At 43.7% G+C, this 17161-nt stretch overlaps 1 protein-coding gene across 1 annotated transcript in view; it reads left to right on the top strand.

Annotated features, from left to right (window-relative positions):
* Positions 1-17161, top strand: part of SFXN1 (sideroflexin 1) — a 55639-nt gene that overhangs the window by 4920 nt on the left and 33558 nt on the right. The window contains exon 2 of the mRNA XM_052646296.1: positions 13048-13220. Within this exon, the coding sequence (XP_052502256.1) occupies positions 13057-13220 (164 nt within the window). The 5' untranslated portion in view covers positions 13048-13056. The remainder of the gene's footprint in view (positions 1-13047; positions 13221-17161) is intronic.

Here is a 17161-nt window from a genome sequence, read left to right as displayed (position 1 = left end):
CGTGGCGCCTAGTGCCGTCACAGGGCCGTGCAGCGAAATGCCTCCTGACCCCTCTGAGTGAACCCCTGCCCGAGAAGCACTCGCTCTGCTGTTGGCACCACCCATTGTCATGAAATACCCTGTCATGAACCACATCGGCAGCTGCGCTCAAGATCGCTCTGGAAAAGCGTCTGCTCTTGGACCAAAGTCAGCCTCGAGGGGGAGAGAGGGAGGAAAGTTCAGGGACTGCAAGCAGGGTTATGGCTGCGCTTTTCATGCATAAACCAGACTTTGTGCTTAAAGTGCACCATCAACCATAAACCTTCCCCTACCACTGGGGGCTTCGCTTCCTTTCCACGACAGTGCCCTGGGCGGGCAGCCCCATGGCCCAGCCCACAAGCTGGCACCAAGTGTGCGGGCCAGATGACCCCTAAGCACAGACCCCAGCAGTCAGTGGGTGCCTGTGATGCTGCAGGACCAGGTGTCCAGGCCTGCCAAGCTTCAGCAAGGAGGCAGGTGGAAAGGTGCTGTGCCCAGGGACCCCCGCATAGCAGTCAAGGCCAGGGGGTGCTTTGCCCCCCAAGGCAGTTCCTGGGGCAGGAGCCCCCGCCTTGGCCCCCTGCACTTCGGGCAAAGGCTCAGAGCTTCTCCTGGGTCTACAGCTGGGGAGACAGGTGACCCAGGGCAGCGGCACCTTGTCCACTGTCCCACAATTTTAGTGTAAAATAGGAAATAAGTTTCATTTTTGTTTTCAAACTGGACTCTTATTTATAGAAACTGGTTATTTTATTTAGAGTGGGGAAAAAGTATAAACTGTTCCTGCACTTGAAGGTTGGTGCAAGAAAATGCTTATCCAGTTAGATCATGGGAATCCTAGTTAATAATTAAAATTTTATCTGGTTTGAGATCAGCTTTCTTTGTAAGAATGTTCATATGGCATTTCTGAGTAGCCTTTATGGTTTTGAAATTGGTGGGGGCAGGGACAGGCTCTCAAGTTTAGTTGGTATGTCTTACGCCAGTACAGAGTTGTATTAAAATCCTTTTCAAATAGTTTTATTTATTTGCTGTTCCTGAAGTTTAGTTGATGTACAATGTTGTGTTAGTTTCAGGTATACAGCAAAACTATTCAAGTATATGTATACACACACATATGCATATACACACACACACATATATACACAGATATGCATATACATATATACACACATGCATATACATATACACACATGCATATACATATATACACATGCATATACACACATGCATATACATATATACACACATGCATATATATACACACATGCATATACATATATACACACATGCATATATATACACACACGCATATACCTATATATACACACACAGTATGCATATACATACATATATACACAATAGGTCCTTGTCGTGTGGCTGTTTTATATGTGTGTGTGTGTGTGCTCAGATGCTTCAGTCATGTCCACCTCTTTGTGACACTGTGGACTGCAGCCCGCCAGGCTCCTCTGCCCATGGGATTCTCCAGGCAAGAATACTGGAGCGGGTTGGCATGCCCTCCTCCAGGAGATCTTTCCAACCCAGGGATCGAACCCAAGTGTCCTGCATCTGCTGCACTGCAGGCAGAGTCTTTACTGCTGAGCCACTGGGATGCATTTTATATAATGTGTAGATATTACTCACAAATTCCTAATTTATCCCTCCCCCCACCCCCACCTTTCCCCTTTAGTGACCGTAAGTTATTTTCTAAATAAACTTATTTACAAAATCACATCCTTTTAAGTAGTAAAAAGAGTGCTGTATTAGTAGCCTAATGCTTCTTAGCATATTGCTGCAAATGTAGTAAGTAAGTGAGTGAAGTGAAGTCTCTCAATCGTGTCTGACTCTTTGCGATCCCGTGGACTGTAGCCTACCAGGCATCTCCGTCCATGGGATTCTCCAGGCAAGAATACTGGAGTGGGTTACCATTAACACAACTAAATCTTACCCTAAAACAACCATGTATGAGCTCATCTTTCTGGAGGTCAGAAGCCCAGACTGGTTCTGTGTTGTCTCTGGAGGCTCCAAGGGAGACTCTCTGTCCCTGCTCTTGGCAGCGTCCAGAGGCCATGCTGCTCGCTGGGCTCCTGACCCTACCTCACACCAAGCTCTGCTCGTCCCTTGTCACATCCGCTTCTCTGACTCTCCTCTCCTACCTCCCTCTTTCTCTCACAAGGACCCTTGTTGTGATCAAGCCCACCTGAATCATCCAAGGGAGTTTCCCAGTCTCAAGAGCCTTCACTGGATTATACCAGCAAAGTCCCTTCGCCACAGAAAGTAATACAGTCAGAGTCTGGAGGTTGGGGGGTGGGCATCTCTGGGGGGGCGTGGTGCTGCCTGCCACAGTCTGTACAGAGTGGGTGGTATGAGCTTTCAGTGTTGGGCTTTTGGCAGGCTAGGCCTGGCGTCTGATGATAAGCCTGCTGCCTCCCTTGCTGGATAGCTATGAGTGACTTCTGAGAATCTTACTTTCCTCCTCTGCGAGTTGTGCATAATATGCCTAAAGCACAGTGTTGTGGAAACTGACTTAGAATATTCTTCCACTGACACACAGTAGGGGCTTGAACTCTTAGGCAAGCACACAGCCCTGTCCCTTGCTTGTAATAGAAACTCCAAAACTGTTCGAGTTCCTTTCCCTATCAGTCTGTTTTTCCTTTGCTGTAAAGAAGGGACTTTGTATACACTACTATATATAAAATAAACAACAAGATCTTACTATACAGTGCAGGGAACTGTATTCAGTATCTTATAAGAATCTATATGGGAAAGAATCTGAGAAAGAATATACATACAGATACATACGTATGTTGATACATATCTGAGTCACTTTGCCGTACACCAGGAGCTAATGCAACATTGTAAATCAACTATACTTCAACTTTAAAAAAAAGAGACTTTGTGAGGCCTGCACAGCAGTCTTCTTCTCATGTGTACTGTGGAGGCACCATAGGGTTAGCATAGCTCGGAGCTTCATGGTAGGAGTAGACCTGTTTTTATTTAAGGGGGAAAAGAAGAGCCTTACAGACCCCAGTTCTGTGCAAACATTAAGTGCTGTGATTTGAGGGGCGGGGGGATAGCTGAAAGAGTAACAGAGAAGAAAGAATGGATGGCTGACCAGCACCTGAGAGTCCAGTCCAGCTTTGGGTCTTTGCCCACTTCCTTCTGCCGCCAGCACCAGGGCCACACCCTGGGCAGTCATTTCCCCCTCTGTGCCTGTGTTTCCTGTATGATGGGCACATGGAGGGCATCATTTTTAAGATCCTCTCTAGCTCTTACCCAATTAGAACATCTTTTATGAAGGACCATGTTATAAAACCAGATCATGTTTTCAATAACGTGACCTTAAGTTTGCCCCATGTTTAACAAATTAGAGGTTGGTTGGTCATTAAGAACAAGAATTCTCTGAAAGCTATATTAAGTTTTTGTTGTTGTTGCTGTTACATGTATTAAGTGTAGAGGGGAAACAGTGACAGTGAGAATTAGACTTTACAGGGAAGAAGGATGACTTGGCACCCAGTTTTATGAGAAGACATCAGTGTCAGATACCCATGGGGGAGCACGGCAGCCCGCTCAGGGCTGTGAGAAGACATGGCGGAGCAGAGAAGGACGTGGGGCACACAGCTCCCAGCCTCACGCAGAGTCGCAGCCTGGGGCCTGGAGAGCCGGAGGCCCAGGGCTCAGAGCGCCTGCAGAAGCACGTGCCGGGCCTCGTGCTAGACCTCCTGGATCCGAGGCTCTAGAAGGCCGATAGTGTTTTTCAGAAGCTCTTCAGGTGAGGTCAGTGTGTTCTGTTGGTTAGGAACCACCAGTCTGTACTGGTGGCTTTGCAGGAATAATAGTGCCCCGCGGAGGGGGCCTTTAATGTGCTGAGTTTTCACTCCCTGCTTGCCACCACCATTGCTTATCATTTTCAGAATTTGTCAAGATAACCGTCTTGCAGTGTTCTCACTCCCCTGATGACCCTTTGGGACTTGTCTCCACCTCCTCACTGGCCCAAGGTGGAAGCAACCAGGGGGATCTTCCTTTTGGCCACTTCCCCTGTCCTCCAGGACAGCACACTGCCGAGTTCCTACCCGCTGTCACTCTGTAGCAGCCTCTTTTGCTGAAACTTAGTCTTTCCCGACCTCTTAACATCTGAGGCAATGGCACCCCACTCCAGTACTCTCGCCTGGAAAATCCCATGGATGGAGGAGCCTGGTAGCTGCAGTCCATGAGGTCTGCGAAGAGTCGGACACGACTGAGCGACTTCACTTTGACTTTTCACTTTCATGCATTGGAGAAGGAAATGGCACCCCACTCCAGTGTTCTTGCCTGGAGAATCCCAGGGGTGGGGGAGCCTGGTGGGCTGCCCTCTATGGGGTCACACAGAGTCGGACACGACTGAAGTGACTTAGCAGCAGCATCTGAGGCCTTGGATTCCTTCTCTTTTTACATTCACATCACTGTTGATCTCCTTCCATTGCATGAGTTTCCATAGTCTCTGTGCTTATAGCTCCCAGATGAATATCTGTAGACAAAACCTCTCCTCTGAACTCCACACTCTCATTTTCAGCTGCCTCCTGGACATCTCCACTTAGAAGGCCCCTGGGCATTACAAACTTCATTCACCCAAAGCTGAACTTGCTGTTTTCTCCCTAACATCTGCTCCTCTTCCATCTAGATTGCCTTAGGAGTCATGCCTTTTTATTCTGCCCCACCCCCTGTCCAAGTTATCAGGAAATCCCGTCGGCTCCATCAACAGCATATCCAGAACATCAGCGCTTCCTGACAGCTCCCTGCTGCCACCTGCTCCACCATCGGCCCTCTTCTGGATGCCTGCAGGAGCCTCACAGTGACGCTTCCTACATCTGCTCTTATCACCCCACTGCATTCTCCACACAGCAGCTAGAGAGGTCCTTCTAAATTATAAGTCAGATCATTTTAGTACTCTGGAGCCCACCAGGGACTCCCATTTCCCTCAGGGTAAAATGCAGAGCCCTCAACAGTGGCCACAAGGCAAAAAACAGTCCTATTCCAACCTAACCCCCTCCCCATGCCTCTCAGACCCCTCATCTCCTGTCTCCCTCTTCCTCTGTCCAGCCCAGCTGCACACCTTCTTGCTGTTCTTTGAAGACATCTGCCTCAGGGCCTTTGGCGTGTCTGTTCCTTCTCCCCGGAATGCCGTTCCCCCATTGCCCGCATGCTTCAGTTCATCTCTTCTCTCCCATCTTGCTCCCTTGTTATTTTCTCAATGAGCCTGCCCTGACTGCCCCGGTTAAAAACACACTCCTCGTGATGGTTCCTATTCTGACTTTTCCCCAAACCACCTATTACCTTCTTGGATATTTGATACTTGGTTTACCTTTTGTGTTTTTATTGTCTGGCTCCCCTTCTAATCCCACCATCCAACACCAGCTCCACCAAGGCAGGAATTTTTGTCTTTGTTCACTGATTTAGCCCAAGAATCTGTCACGTGGTGGATGCCCAGTCAGTGAACACTAAAGGCAGCAGCAGTTTCTAGACTTTAAAGAAAGAAGAAACCTGTAAGTCTTGTCTTAGCAAGAATTTCTTCTGTATTTAATCTGTGACCTACTGCAGTGTAGAGTATAGGAACTATACCTTATAATGGTCCATTCAGAAATAGGAGTGAGTTTGACCAGGTTATCTGGTTTAATTATTACAGCATAGAAAGAATAAGTATACAAACAAACTGTGACCTGTATGCATAAGTAGAAATTCGAATTCTGATCCTGAGACAAGGCCAGTGTGAACTGTATGTTATAGATCCATACTGGAAAAAGTAAAAGAAATTGGAAGTACTGAGAAACTTTCATAAAAACATGTTACAGTTCTATTATATTAATATCTGCTGATCAGTAATAAAAAATTGGGACTTTTTTGTGTCCAACCTTTTTCAAAATTTATTTTTAATCTAGTTTACGAAAGTATTGGTTCATGACAGGGATTGGAAATGAGACCAAACGAAGCAGGTCTTTCATCACCCATAGTTTAAGAAGCACTAATCAGATGGACTCCAGGGCTACCTTAGGAACTTGGAGTAAAAAACAGCTTGAGACCTTCTGTACCTTTATTAGTTATCTCATAGATTTTCATTTTATTGTCTCCTGTAGTGATTTTCAACTTTTTTCTTTTTTGCTTTTCTTCCCCCCAAGCAGTAGAACCCTCTCTTTAAAAGATCATCACCATAAAACACAGCTGCAGAAGGCAGATGAGAGCACACCTGCTGTGGTTGAGCATGGATCCCCTCCACTCCTCTCTGTTCAGCTCAGTCGCTCAGCGTGTCCCACTCTTTGCGACCCCATGGACCGCAGCACGCCAGGCCTCCCTGTCTATCACCAACTCCCGGAGCTTACTCAAACCCATGTCCATTGAGTCGGTGATGCCATCCAACCATCTCATTCTCTGTCTTCCCCTTCTCCTCCTGCCCTCAGTCTTTCCCAGCAACAGGGTCTTTTCCAATGAGTCAGTTCTTTGCATCAGGTGACCAAAGTATTGGAGTTTCAGCTTCAGCATCAGTCCTTCCAATGAATATTCAGGACTGATTTCCTTTAGGATGGACTGGTTGGATCCTCTTGCAGCCCAAGGGACTTTCAAGAGTCTTCTCCAACACCACAGTTTAAAAGCATCAATTCTTCGGCGCTCAGCCTTCTTCACAGTCCAACTCTCACATCCATACATGACTACTGGAAAAACCATAGCTTTGACTAGACAGACCTTTGTTGGCAACGTAATGTCCCTGCTTTTTAATCTGCTCTCTCAGTTGATAATAGCTTTTCTTCCAAGGATCAAGTGTCTTTTAATTTCATGGCTGCAATCACCATCTGCAGTGATTTGGGAGCCCAAGAAAATAAAGCCTGTCAATGTTTCCATTGTTTCCCCAACTATTTGCCATGAAATGATGGGACCGGATGCTGTGATCTTAGTTTTCTGAATGTTGAGTTTTAACCCAACTTTTTCACTCTCCTCTTTCACTTTCATCAAGAAGCTCTTTAGTTCTTCTTCACTTTCTGCCATAAGGATGGTATCATATGCATATCTGAGGTTATTGATATTTCTCCCAGCAATCTTGATTCCAGCTTGTGCTTCATCCAGCCCAGCATTTTGCATGATGTATTCTGCATGTAAGTTAAATAATCAGGGTGACAATATACAGCCTTGACATACTCCTTTCCCTATTTGGAACGATTCTGTTCCATGTCCAGTTCTAACTGTTGCTTCTTGACGTGCATACAGATTTTCCAGGAGCCAGGTAAGATGGTCTAGTATTTCCGTCTCTTGAAGAATTTTCCAGTTTGTTGTTATCCACACAGTCAAAGGCTTTGGCATAGTCAATAAAGCAGAAATAGATGTTTTTCTGGAACTCTCTTGCTTTTTTGATGATCTAACGGATGTTGGCAGTATGGTCTCTGGTTCCTTTGCCTTTTTAAAATCCAGCTTGAACATCTAGAAGTTCACGGTTCACATACTGCTGAAGCCTGGCTTGGAGAATTTTGAACATTACTTTGCTAGCATGTGAGATGAGTGCAATTGTGCAGTAGTTTGAAAATTCTTTGGTTGCCTTTCTTTTGGATTGGAATGAAAACTGACCTTTTCCCATCCTGTGACCACTGCTGAGTTTTCCAAATTTGCTGGCATATTGAGTGCAGCACTCCACTCCCCTAGAGGTCACTGAAGTCCCTCAGCAGAGCCCTAAGTCACTGCATACAAGTCTGGTACCTATTTTCCTGGGCATGAATTGGAGTTTCTATTTTACTGTTATATGTTTTATAGATAATATATCTTATATAGTCTCATTTGAAATTTAGACATTTCTTCATACAATGACCCAGCTCATTGAAGTGTTTCCTCGTATCTCTGGACTTGACATGCATGACTTAAAGGTGCCCTAATTTGAAATTTAGACACTTCTTTTATCGTAGCAGTTCAGTTCAGTCACTCAGTCGTGTCTGACTCTTTGCGACCCCATGAATCGCAGCACGCCAGGCCTCCCTGTCCATCACCAACTCCCGGAGTTCACTCAGACTCAAGTCCATCGAGTCGGTGATGCCATCCAGCCATCTCATCCTCTGTCGTCCCCTTCTCCTCCTGCCCCCAATCCCTCCCAGCATCAGAGTCTTTTCCAATGAGTCAACTCTTCGCATGAGGTGGCCCAAGTACTGAAATTTCAGCTTTAGCATCATTCCTTCCAAAGAAATCCCAGGGCTAATCTCCTTTAGAATGGACTGGTTGGATCTCCTTGCAGTCCAAGGGACTCTCAAGAGTCTTCTCCAACACCACAGTTCAAAAGCATCAATTCTTCGGCGCTCAGCCTTCTTCACAGTCCAACTCTCACATCCATACATGACCACAGGAAAAACCATAGCCTTGGCTAGACGGACCTTAGTCAGCAAAGTAATGTCTCTGCTTTTGAATATACTATCTAGGTTGGTCATAACTTTTCTTCCAAGGAGTAAGCGACTTTTAATTTCATGGCTGCAGTCACCATCTGCAGTGATTTTGGAGCCCCAAAAAAATAAAGTCTTGACACTGTTTCCACTGTTTCTCCATCTATTTTCCATGAAGTGATGGAACTGGATGCCATGATCTTCGTTTTCTGAATGTTGAGCTTTAGGCCAACTTTTTCACTCTCTACTTTCATTTTCATCAAGAGACTTTTTAGTTCCTCCTCACTTTCTGCCATAAGGGTAGTGTCATCTGCATATCTGAGGTTATTGATATTTCTCCTGGCAATCTCAATTCCAGCTTGTGTCTTCCAGCCCAGCGTTTCTCATGATGTACTCTGCATAGAAGTTAAATAAGCAGGGTGACAATATACAGCCTTGACGTACTCCTTTTCCTATTTGGAACCAGTCTGTTGTTCCATGTCTAGTTCTAACTGTTGCTTCCTGACCTGCATACAGATTTCTCAAGAGGCAGGTCAGGTGGTATGGTATTCCATCTCTCTCAGAGTTTTCCACAGTTTATTGTGATCCACACAGTCAGAGGCTTTGGCATAGTCAATAAAGCAGAAATAGATGTTTTTCTGGAACTCTCTTGCTTTTTCCATGATCCAGCGGATGTTGGCAATTTGATCTCTGGTTCCTCTGCCTTTTCTAAATCCAGCTTGAACATCAGGAAATTCACGGTTCATGTATTGCTGAAGCCTGGCTTGGAGAATTTTGAGCATTACTTTACTAGTGTGTGAGATGAGTGCAGTTGTGCGGTAGTTTGAGCATTCTTTGGCATTGCCTTTCTTTGGAATTGGAATGAAAACTGACCTTTTCCAGTCCTGTGGCCACTGCTGAGTTTTCCAAATATGCTGGCATATTGAGTGCAGCACTTTCACAGCATCATCTTTCAGGATTTGAAACAACTCAACTGGAATTCCATCACCTCCACTAGCTTTGTTTGTAGCGATGCTTACCAGGGCCCACTTGACTTCACATTCCAGGATGTCTGGCTCTAGATGAGTGATCACACCATCATGATTATCTGGGTCATGAAGATCTTTTTTGTACAGTTCTTCCGTGTATTCTTGCCACCTCTTCAGAACTGGCTAAAAACTAGCAGGGACAAACCTTAGTTAAATAGAATCACTTGTATTTCAGTGAGAGAAATAACAGTGGGGGAACTGGGGCTGTCTCAACAACAAAGGAAGAGAGAGGTCTTTCAGAGCATCTTGGAAAATGGTGGAATTTAGGGAAGCTTAATGAAGCAATATTATGACTGACTCAGAGCAGGGCTTGGAGAAGGCGATGGCACCCAACTCCAGTACTCTTGCCTGGAGAATCCCATGGACAGAGGAGCCTGGTAGGCTGCAGTCCATGGGGTCGCTGAGTTGGACATGACTGAGCGACTTCACTTTCACTTTTCACTTTCATGCCTTGGAGAAGGAAATGGCAACCCACTCCAGTGTTCTTGCCTGGAGAATCTCAGGGATGGGGAAGACTGGTAGGCTGCCGTCTATGGGGTCGCACAGATTCGGACACGACTGAAGTGACTTAGCAGCAGCAGCAGATCAGGGCTGGCTGTGAAGCTCTGGACAATGAAGTAGCCCCATGACCTTGTTTCTGTGGAAACAGTAAAGTTAAGAAAGACTTGGAATATTGTTTTTTCAAACAACAAAGTTTCTGACAGTCTGTGATTATGGAGAACAAGGTTTCTTATCCACAAGTGAGATAAGAAAGCAGGGTCACCCCAAAAATGGGGTTGTTATGACACCTTTTAGCTGCATTATGAGTTTCAGAGAAATATGAAAGGAAGTGTTAGTTGCTCAGTCATGTCTGACTCTTTGTGACCCCATGGACTGTAGCCCGCCAGGCTCCTCTGTTGCTGAAATTCCAGGCAAGAGTACTGGAGTGGGTTGACATTCCCTTCTCCAGGGGACCTTCCCCACCCAGGGGTCAAACCTGAGTCTCCCACATTGCAGGCAGATACTTTACTGTCTGAGCCACCAGGGAAGCCCCTGGGAGAAATATAGTTTCCCGTTAACTTCACAGCTGACTTTATCTGTTTGTCATCTCAGCCTGCTTTAAGAATAATAGGGCTAATTTTTTACTTTCTCACTCTCCCTGACCAGCTATTTCACATACACTACATTCCTTGTATCTGCGGGCCTAATATGCTTGATTTGGATCCAGTGGGCCATGATACATGTTAATTTGAGATTCTAATAAAGTTTAAATGACAGGCACTGACATCTTAAAACACCTACAATCTAGTGAAGCACTGAAAAATAACTTAATGAAAAATGACCTGGAAAAGAAAGCTACTAGAAGAACCAATATTAGAAATGTAAGAAGAGGAAACCAGTATGAGAAAGCAGTGGTTTAAGTCATAATAGTGATCAAATCCTTTGACCTTCTAATATCATATAGAGAGATATAGTTTAAGGAAGTCACTAACTACGAGGGAAAACATTAGTAGACAGTGATACAGCATTACTTTTCATAGTGAAAAACTGAAAATAACATAAACTTTGAAGGTGTTGCTAAATACCCCAAATGAATATTTAGTGCCATCAGTTCAGCTCAATTCAGTCGCTCAGTCATGTCCAACTCTTTGCGACCCCATGAATCGCAGCACGCCAGGCCTCCCTGTCCATCACCAACTCCCAGAGCTCACTCAGACTCACGCCCATAGAGTCAGTGATGCCATCCAGCCATCTCATCCTCTGTCGTCCCCTTCTCCTCCTGCCCCCAATCCCTCCCAGCATCAGAGTCTTTTCCAATGAGTCAACTCTTCGCATGAGGTGGCCAAAGTACTGGAGTTTCAGCTTTAGCATCATTCCTTCCAAAGAACACCCAGGGCTGATCTCCTTCAGAATGGACTGGTTGGATCTCCTTGCAGTCCAAGGGACTCTCAAGAGTCTTCTCCAACACCACAGCTCAAAAGCATCAATTCTTCAGCGCTCAGCTTTCTTCACAGTCCAACTCTCACATCCATACATGACCACAGGAAAAACCATAGCCTTGACTAGATGGACCTTTGTTGGCAAAGTAATATCTCTGCTTTTGAATATGCTATCTAGGTTGGTCATAACTTTTGAGTGCTTATGAAATAAGTGCAAGAAATAGTAAGGATATTAAAATACCAAGTATGAGATCAACTTTGTTATTTGTTTTAATTAGATGATAACATGTATAGAAAATATCTGCAAAGAAATATACAAAAAGAGCAACAATAGTTATTTCAGAATAGCTAAATTATAGATTTTCTTTATTCTTCATTTTCTACCATAAGCTTATATTATTCAAAATAGTACAATAAGCATGTATTACAACAATACAGAGCAGTTCTAACAATAAACATATATTACTCAGAGAAAGAAATTAGTTACTTTAGAAAAAAGTAAGGGTTCTTAGCCAGAAAATAAGTACTTTATGAGAAAAATTACATGCTCCCATGTTATGACTATTCATGGGATTGGCAAAATGTGTTTTGCCCATTATGACCCTGTTAGAAGAGCATAATTTTTCATTTTTGATTGGTGGTTTTTATGCTGAATAAGGCTGAATGAATCTGAATCTTTTTTTAATTGTAGAATTTTTAGCATGTGACCCTTTTTTTGCATTAGTCACTTCTACTTGTAGGAGTAACAGATTTAGTAAACTAGAATGCAGCAGTAGTTTGACATTGGTTCTTTCACCCAGAAAAAGAATTTCAAGCTTCAGTGCCTATTACTGTTGATGTTATTTCTGACTTTTCATATTTTAATTTTTTTCTAAAGGATAGGTTTTCAAAAGTAAGGGATGATGAAATAGTATGTCCTTTTAAAAACAACTGTGTGGGAAATTACTGAAATTTGTTTAGGATCAACTAAGATTTGCCTTGAAGTTAAAAGACGCTTATTCCTTGGAAGGAAAGTTATGACCAACCTAGATAGCATATTCAAAAGCAGAGACATTACTTTGCCAACTAAGGTCCATCTAGTCAAGGCTATGGTTTTTCCAGTAGGCATGTATGGATGTGAGAGTTGGACTGTGAAGAAGGCTGAGTGCCGAAGAATTGATGCCTTTGAACTGTGGTGTTGGAGAAGACTCTTGAGAGTCTCTTGGACTGCAAGGAGATCCAACCAGTCCATTCTGAAGGAGATCAACCCTGGGATTTCTTTGGAAGGAATGATGCTAAAGCTGAAACTCCAGTACTTTGGCCACCTCATGCGAAGAGTTGACTCATTGGAAAAGACTCTGATGCTGGGAGGGATTGGGGGCAGGAGGAGAAGGGGACGACAGAGGATGAGATGGCTGGATGGTGTCACTGACTCAATGGATGTGAGTCTGAGTGAACTCCGGAATTTGGTGATGGGCAGGGAGGCCTGGCGTGCTGCAATTCGTGGGGTCGCAAAGAGTCGGACACAACTGAGCAACTGAACTGAACTGAACTGAATTTTTGCAAACAAATTTAGGTTTGGACTTAAATTGTCTCTCTGCCATTTATTACAAAGTCATTTTCGTAAACTGAAGTGTCCCTAACTCTTTAGTGTAATTACAAAGTTTCCAAATGTATGGTAACATTATAAATCTTAAATCAGCTTGTCTTTCTGATCCTCTCCAGTCCAGGAAGATGTCTGGAGAACTTCCACCAAACATTAACATCAAGGAACCTCGATGGGATCAAAGCACTTTCGTTGGACGCGCCAAACATTTCTTCACTGTAACTGATCCCAGGAACATTCTGTTGACCAACGAGCAACTGGAGGCGGCGAGGAAGGTAGTCCATGATTACAGGTAACACTGGTGCTTTTTTTTTTATTATTTTTACTTTATTTTACTTTACAATACTGTATTGGTTTTGCCATACATTGACATGAATCCACCATGGGTGTACCTGCATTCCCAAACATGAACCCCCCTCCCACCTCCCTCCCCATAACACTAGTGCTTTTTGATGTAATGTGTTAATAGACCGTCCTGGTGGCCTCTTGTCTTAACCCTTCCCTTAGTGAGTTTTCAACATGTTTTTGCAATTGAGTCCTTTTTATCAAAAGAAAAAAAAAAGTGAGAAATAAGAAGACAGGTTTTGTACCCCATTGCTGACCCTTAACAGAAATATCCAAGGTTCATAATAACCTGAATATGAGACAACCATCATCCAGCTCATCAGTGCCCATCTGTGAGGTGCCCTGCCTCCCACTCTCTGATACGCTACCCCCTGCACCCACATCCTTCTGTCTCCAGGTGGAAGCCGCCTCTTACAAAACCAAGTTGTCAGGAATTAGGGTACGTTGGTCACTTCGTCTTAGATAAAGCCTCAATGAATAAACCCCACATGTAGTAGCTCAGATGGGAAGGATGCTGGTGGCATGGTTTGTAGGTTTGGGATGGATTTCGTCAGTTCAGAGAGCCAGGCGTGAGGTAGAGAAGAGGCATGAGCTCTAGGGCAATAGTCACAACTTTCATTCATTTAAAAAAATTCTAATGCAATTTTCAAAGGCTATACTCAATTTACAGTTATTAACAAAATAACTGTATGCTATGTTTTGAAATACGTCCTTGAGCCTGTCTTACACCCAGTGGTTTATACCTCCCAGTCTTCCACCCATATATTGCCCCCCTCCAACTTATAACCACTAGTTGGTTCTCTGTATCCGTGTGCCCGATTCTTTTTTGTTATATTCACTGGTTTGTTGTATTTTTTAAATTCCACATATAAGCGATAATTACAGTATTCATTTTTCTCTGTCTGCCATATTTCACTTAGTTAGCATAATGCCCTCCAGTTCCATCCATGTTGCTGCAAATGGCAAAATTTCATTCTTTTTTATGAGAAGTAGCATTCCACACATATATATATATATATAAATTCAGCTCAGTTCAGTCGCTCAGTTGTATCCCAGTCTTTGCCACCCCATGAATCACAGCACGCCAGGCCTCCCTGTCCATCACCAACTTCCAGAGTTTACTCAAACTCATGTCCATCGAGTCGTTGATGCCATCCAACCATCTCATCCTCTGTTGTCCCCTTCTCCTCCTGCCCACAATCCCTCCCAGCATCAGAGTCTTTTCCAATGAGTCAACAATATCTATATCTGTATCTATATATATCTATATATACACACACGCACACACATATATATCACATCATCTTTATCCAGTCATCTGTTGATGGACGTGCAGCTTTCTTGATAGATAAATGACCATTAAGAAATATTAATATTGGAAGCTTTGTGGACCACAAAGGGTTTCCATTTTATTCTGCATGTTCTGTCTGTTCTTGCTGATTTCTTGGCTGTTTGCTTTTTGGTTGGTTGGTTGTTTTACAATCCTTTAAAAAACAATAGAAAAAACACTCTTAGCTAGCTAGCCATATAGGCCACAGACAGTACTTTTCTGACTCCTGCTCTCAGGGAAAGTCAGAAGCTGAGAATTGGACTAGTGTGAATGAGAAGCCTCAGCGTGCCATAGATAATGCATGCAGGGTGCATACCTGGCTGTCACGTGGGTAGTCAGGGAAGCCAAGGGCAGTCTGCAAACTGTTGCCGAGCACTGAACTGGCCAGGTCCTGGCATGCGCAGCCATGCAGAAGGAGGGCTTCCTAGGCAGAGAACGTCTTGGAGCCCTGTGAGCAAGTCCTGGGAAAAGAGGCAGCGGAAGAGAGCAGAAATGTTATTTCGGGAATTCCAACAAGTGAAATGTTCTGTGATTCTGGAACCAAAGCCAAGAAAAGAGGAGAGGTACAGAGGTAAAGACAGCTAGAGGAGTTGAAACGAAGCCATGAAGGAGATCGCAAGGCCCCTAAACCGGTAATAGCAAAATTAAAACCTTCACTGGAGCCAGTGGTGGAGAACTCAGGACCGCAGTGGTACCAAGAAAAAGCAGACACAGAGATGCCGGGGGTAAACCGGAGTCACTCGCCAAGGGTGAGAATCCAAGGGCGCATACTTCCTATGCGAAGGGCCAGATGTAAATATGTTCGCTTTGCGAGCCCTACAGTCATTCTTTTGTGTTGTTTTGTGTGTTTGCCACCCTTTAAAAATGGAAAAACCATTGTTAGCTTCCCAGCCATTTAAAAATAGGACATGACTTGTCAACTTCTGACCCAGGTGAAAAAGTGAGAGTGTGAAAAAGATTGTATTTCAACAGAATAGAGGATGGCACATGAAGACATAATTCATTGATGCTTCTCAAGGAGAAATTAGAAAAATGCGAACAAAGTAATATTAAGTAAATAAAGAATTTTCCTGTAGTGAAATATCTGGAAATTAAACTCACCCTGTTGTAGGCAGAGATCCCCGCAAAATGGAAATTTTTTTCCTTTTCTTTTTCTACAAAGAAACTTTTTAAAATGTTATAAGCAGCCAAAACAGGAAAAAAGTTATTTAAAAAAAGAACAAATGACACGGAAGTCAACCTTTTCATCTATGCACTGAGCACGTGAGGACAGCAAAAAATGTGCTGCGTTTCCTGGAGAAAGCACGCAACTGAGGAATTTTACACCAGAGCATCTGTTTAGAGAGGCAACAGAAAAATATACATCAAAAATAAACTCCTGGGGACTTCCCTGGCCCTTTAGTGATAAAGGCTTCATCTTCCAATGCAAGAGGGGCCTGTTCGATCCCTGGTCTGGGAACTCACAGCCAAAAAGCCAGAAGATAAAACCAAATCAATATTGTAACAAATTTGATAAACACTTTAAAAAATGGTTCACATAAAAAAAAAAGTCTTAAAAAATGTAAAAAATAGATTCTTCATCAATCCTTTTTATGAGGTCAAGAAATAAAGCAAAATTGAGTTAAAAAATAAGAAATCTATAATATGTAGTGATTCTGCAAACAATTCTAAATGGAATTACCATATATCCAGCCATTCTGCTTCTGGGCACATATCCAAAAGAAGAGGCAGCAGGGTCTTAAACAGATATTTGCATACTGGTGTTTATAATAGCATTACCCACAGCAGCCAAAGGTAGAAGCAATGCAAGTGTCCATGGAAGGATGAATGAAAAAATAAAACATAGTCTATTCACACAGTAGAGTACTACTTGGCCTTCAGAACAAAGGGAATCCTGACACTTGCTCAGTTCAGTTAAGTCGCTCAGTTGTGTCCCAGTCTTTGTGACCCCATGAACCGCAGCACGCCAGGCCTCCCTGTCCATCACCAGCTCCCAGAGTTTACCCAAACTCATGTCCATTGAGTTGGTGATGCCATCCAACCACCTCATCTTCTGTCGTCCCCTTCTCCTCCTGCCTTCAATCTTCCCCAGCATCAGGGTCTTTTCATTAAGTCAGCTTTTCTCATCAGGAGGCCAAAGTGTTGGAGCTTCAGCTTCAGTATCAGTCCTTCCAATGAATATTTAGGACTAATTTCCTTTAGAATGGACTGGTTGGACCTCCTTGCAGTCCAAGGGACTCTCAAGAGTCTTCTCCAACACCACAGTTCAAAAGCATCAGTTCTTTGGCTCTCAGCTTTCTTTATAGTCCAACTCTCACATCCATACATGACTACTGGAAAAACCATTGCTTTGACTAGACAGACCTTTGTTGGCAACGTAATGTCTCTGCTTTTTAATATGCTCTCTAGGTTAGTCATAACATTTCTTCCAAGGAGCAAGCGTCTTTTAATTTCATGGCTGCAGTCACCATCTGCAGTCACCATCTGATTTATTTATTTATTTTTGGAGCCCAAAAAATAAAGTCTGACACTGTTTCCACTGTTTCCCCGTCTATTTC

The sequence above is a fragment of the Budorcas taxicolor genome, chromosome 10 (genome assembly GCF_023091745.1).
Source record: "Budorcas taxicolor isolate Tak-1 chromosome 10, Takin1.1, whole genome shotgun sequence".
Taxonomy (NCBI): Eukaryota; Metazoa; Chordata; class Mammalia; order Artiodactyla; family Bovidae; genus Budorcas; species Budorcas taxicolor.
The sequence above is the reverse complement of the archived record's forward strand: the minus strand, read 5'-3'. Positions and strand labels throughout refer to the sequence as shown.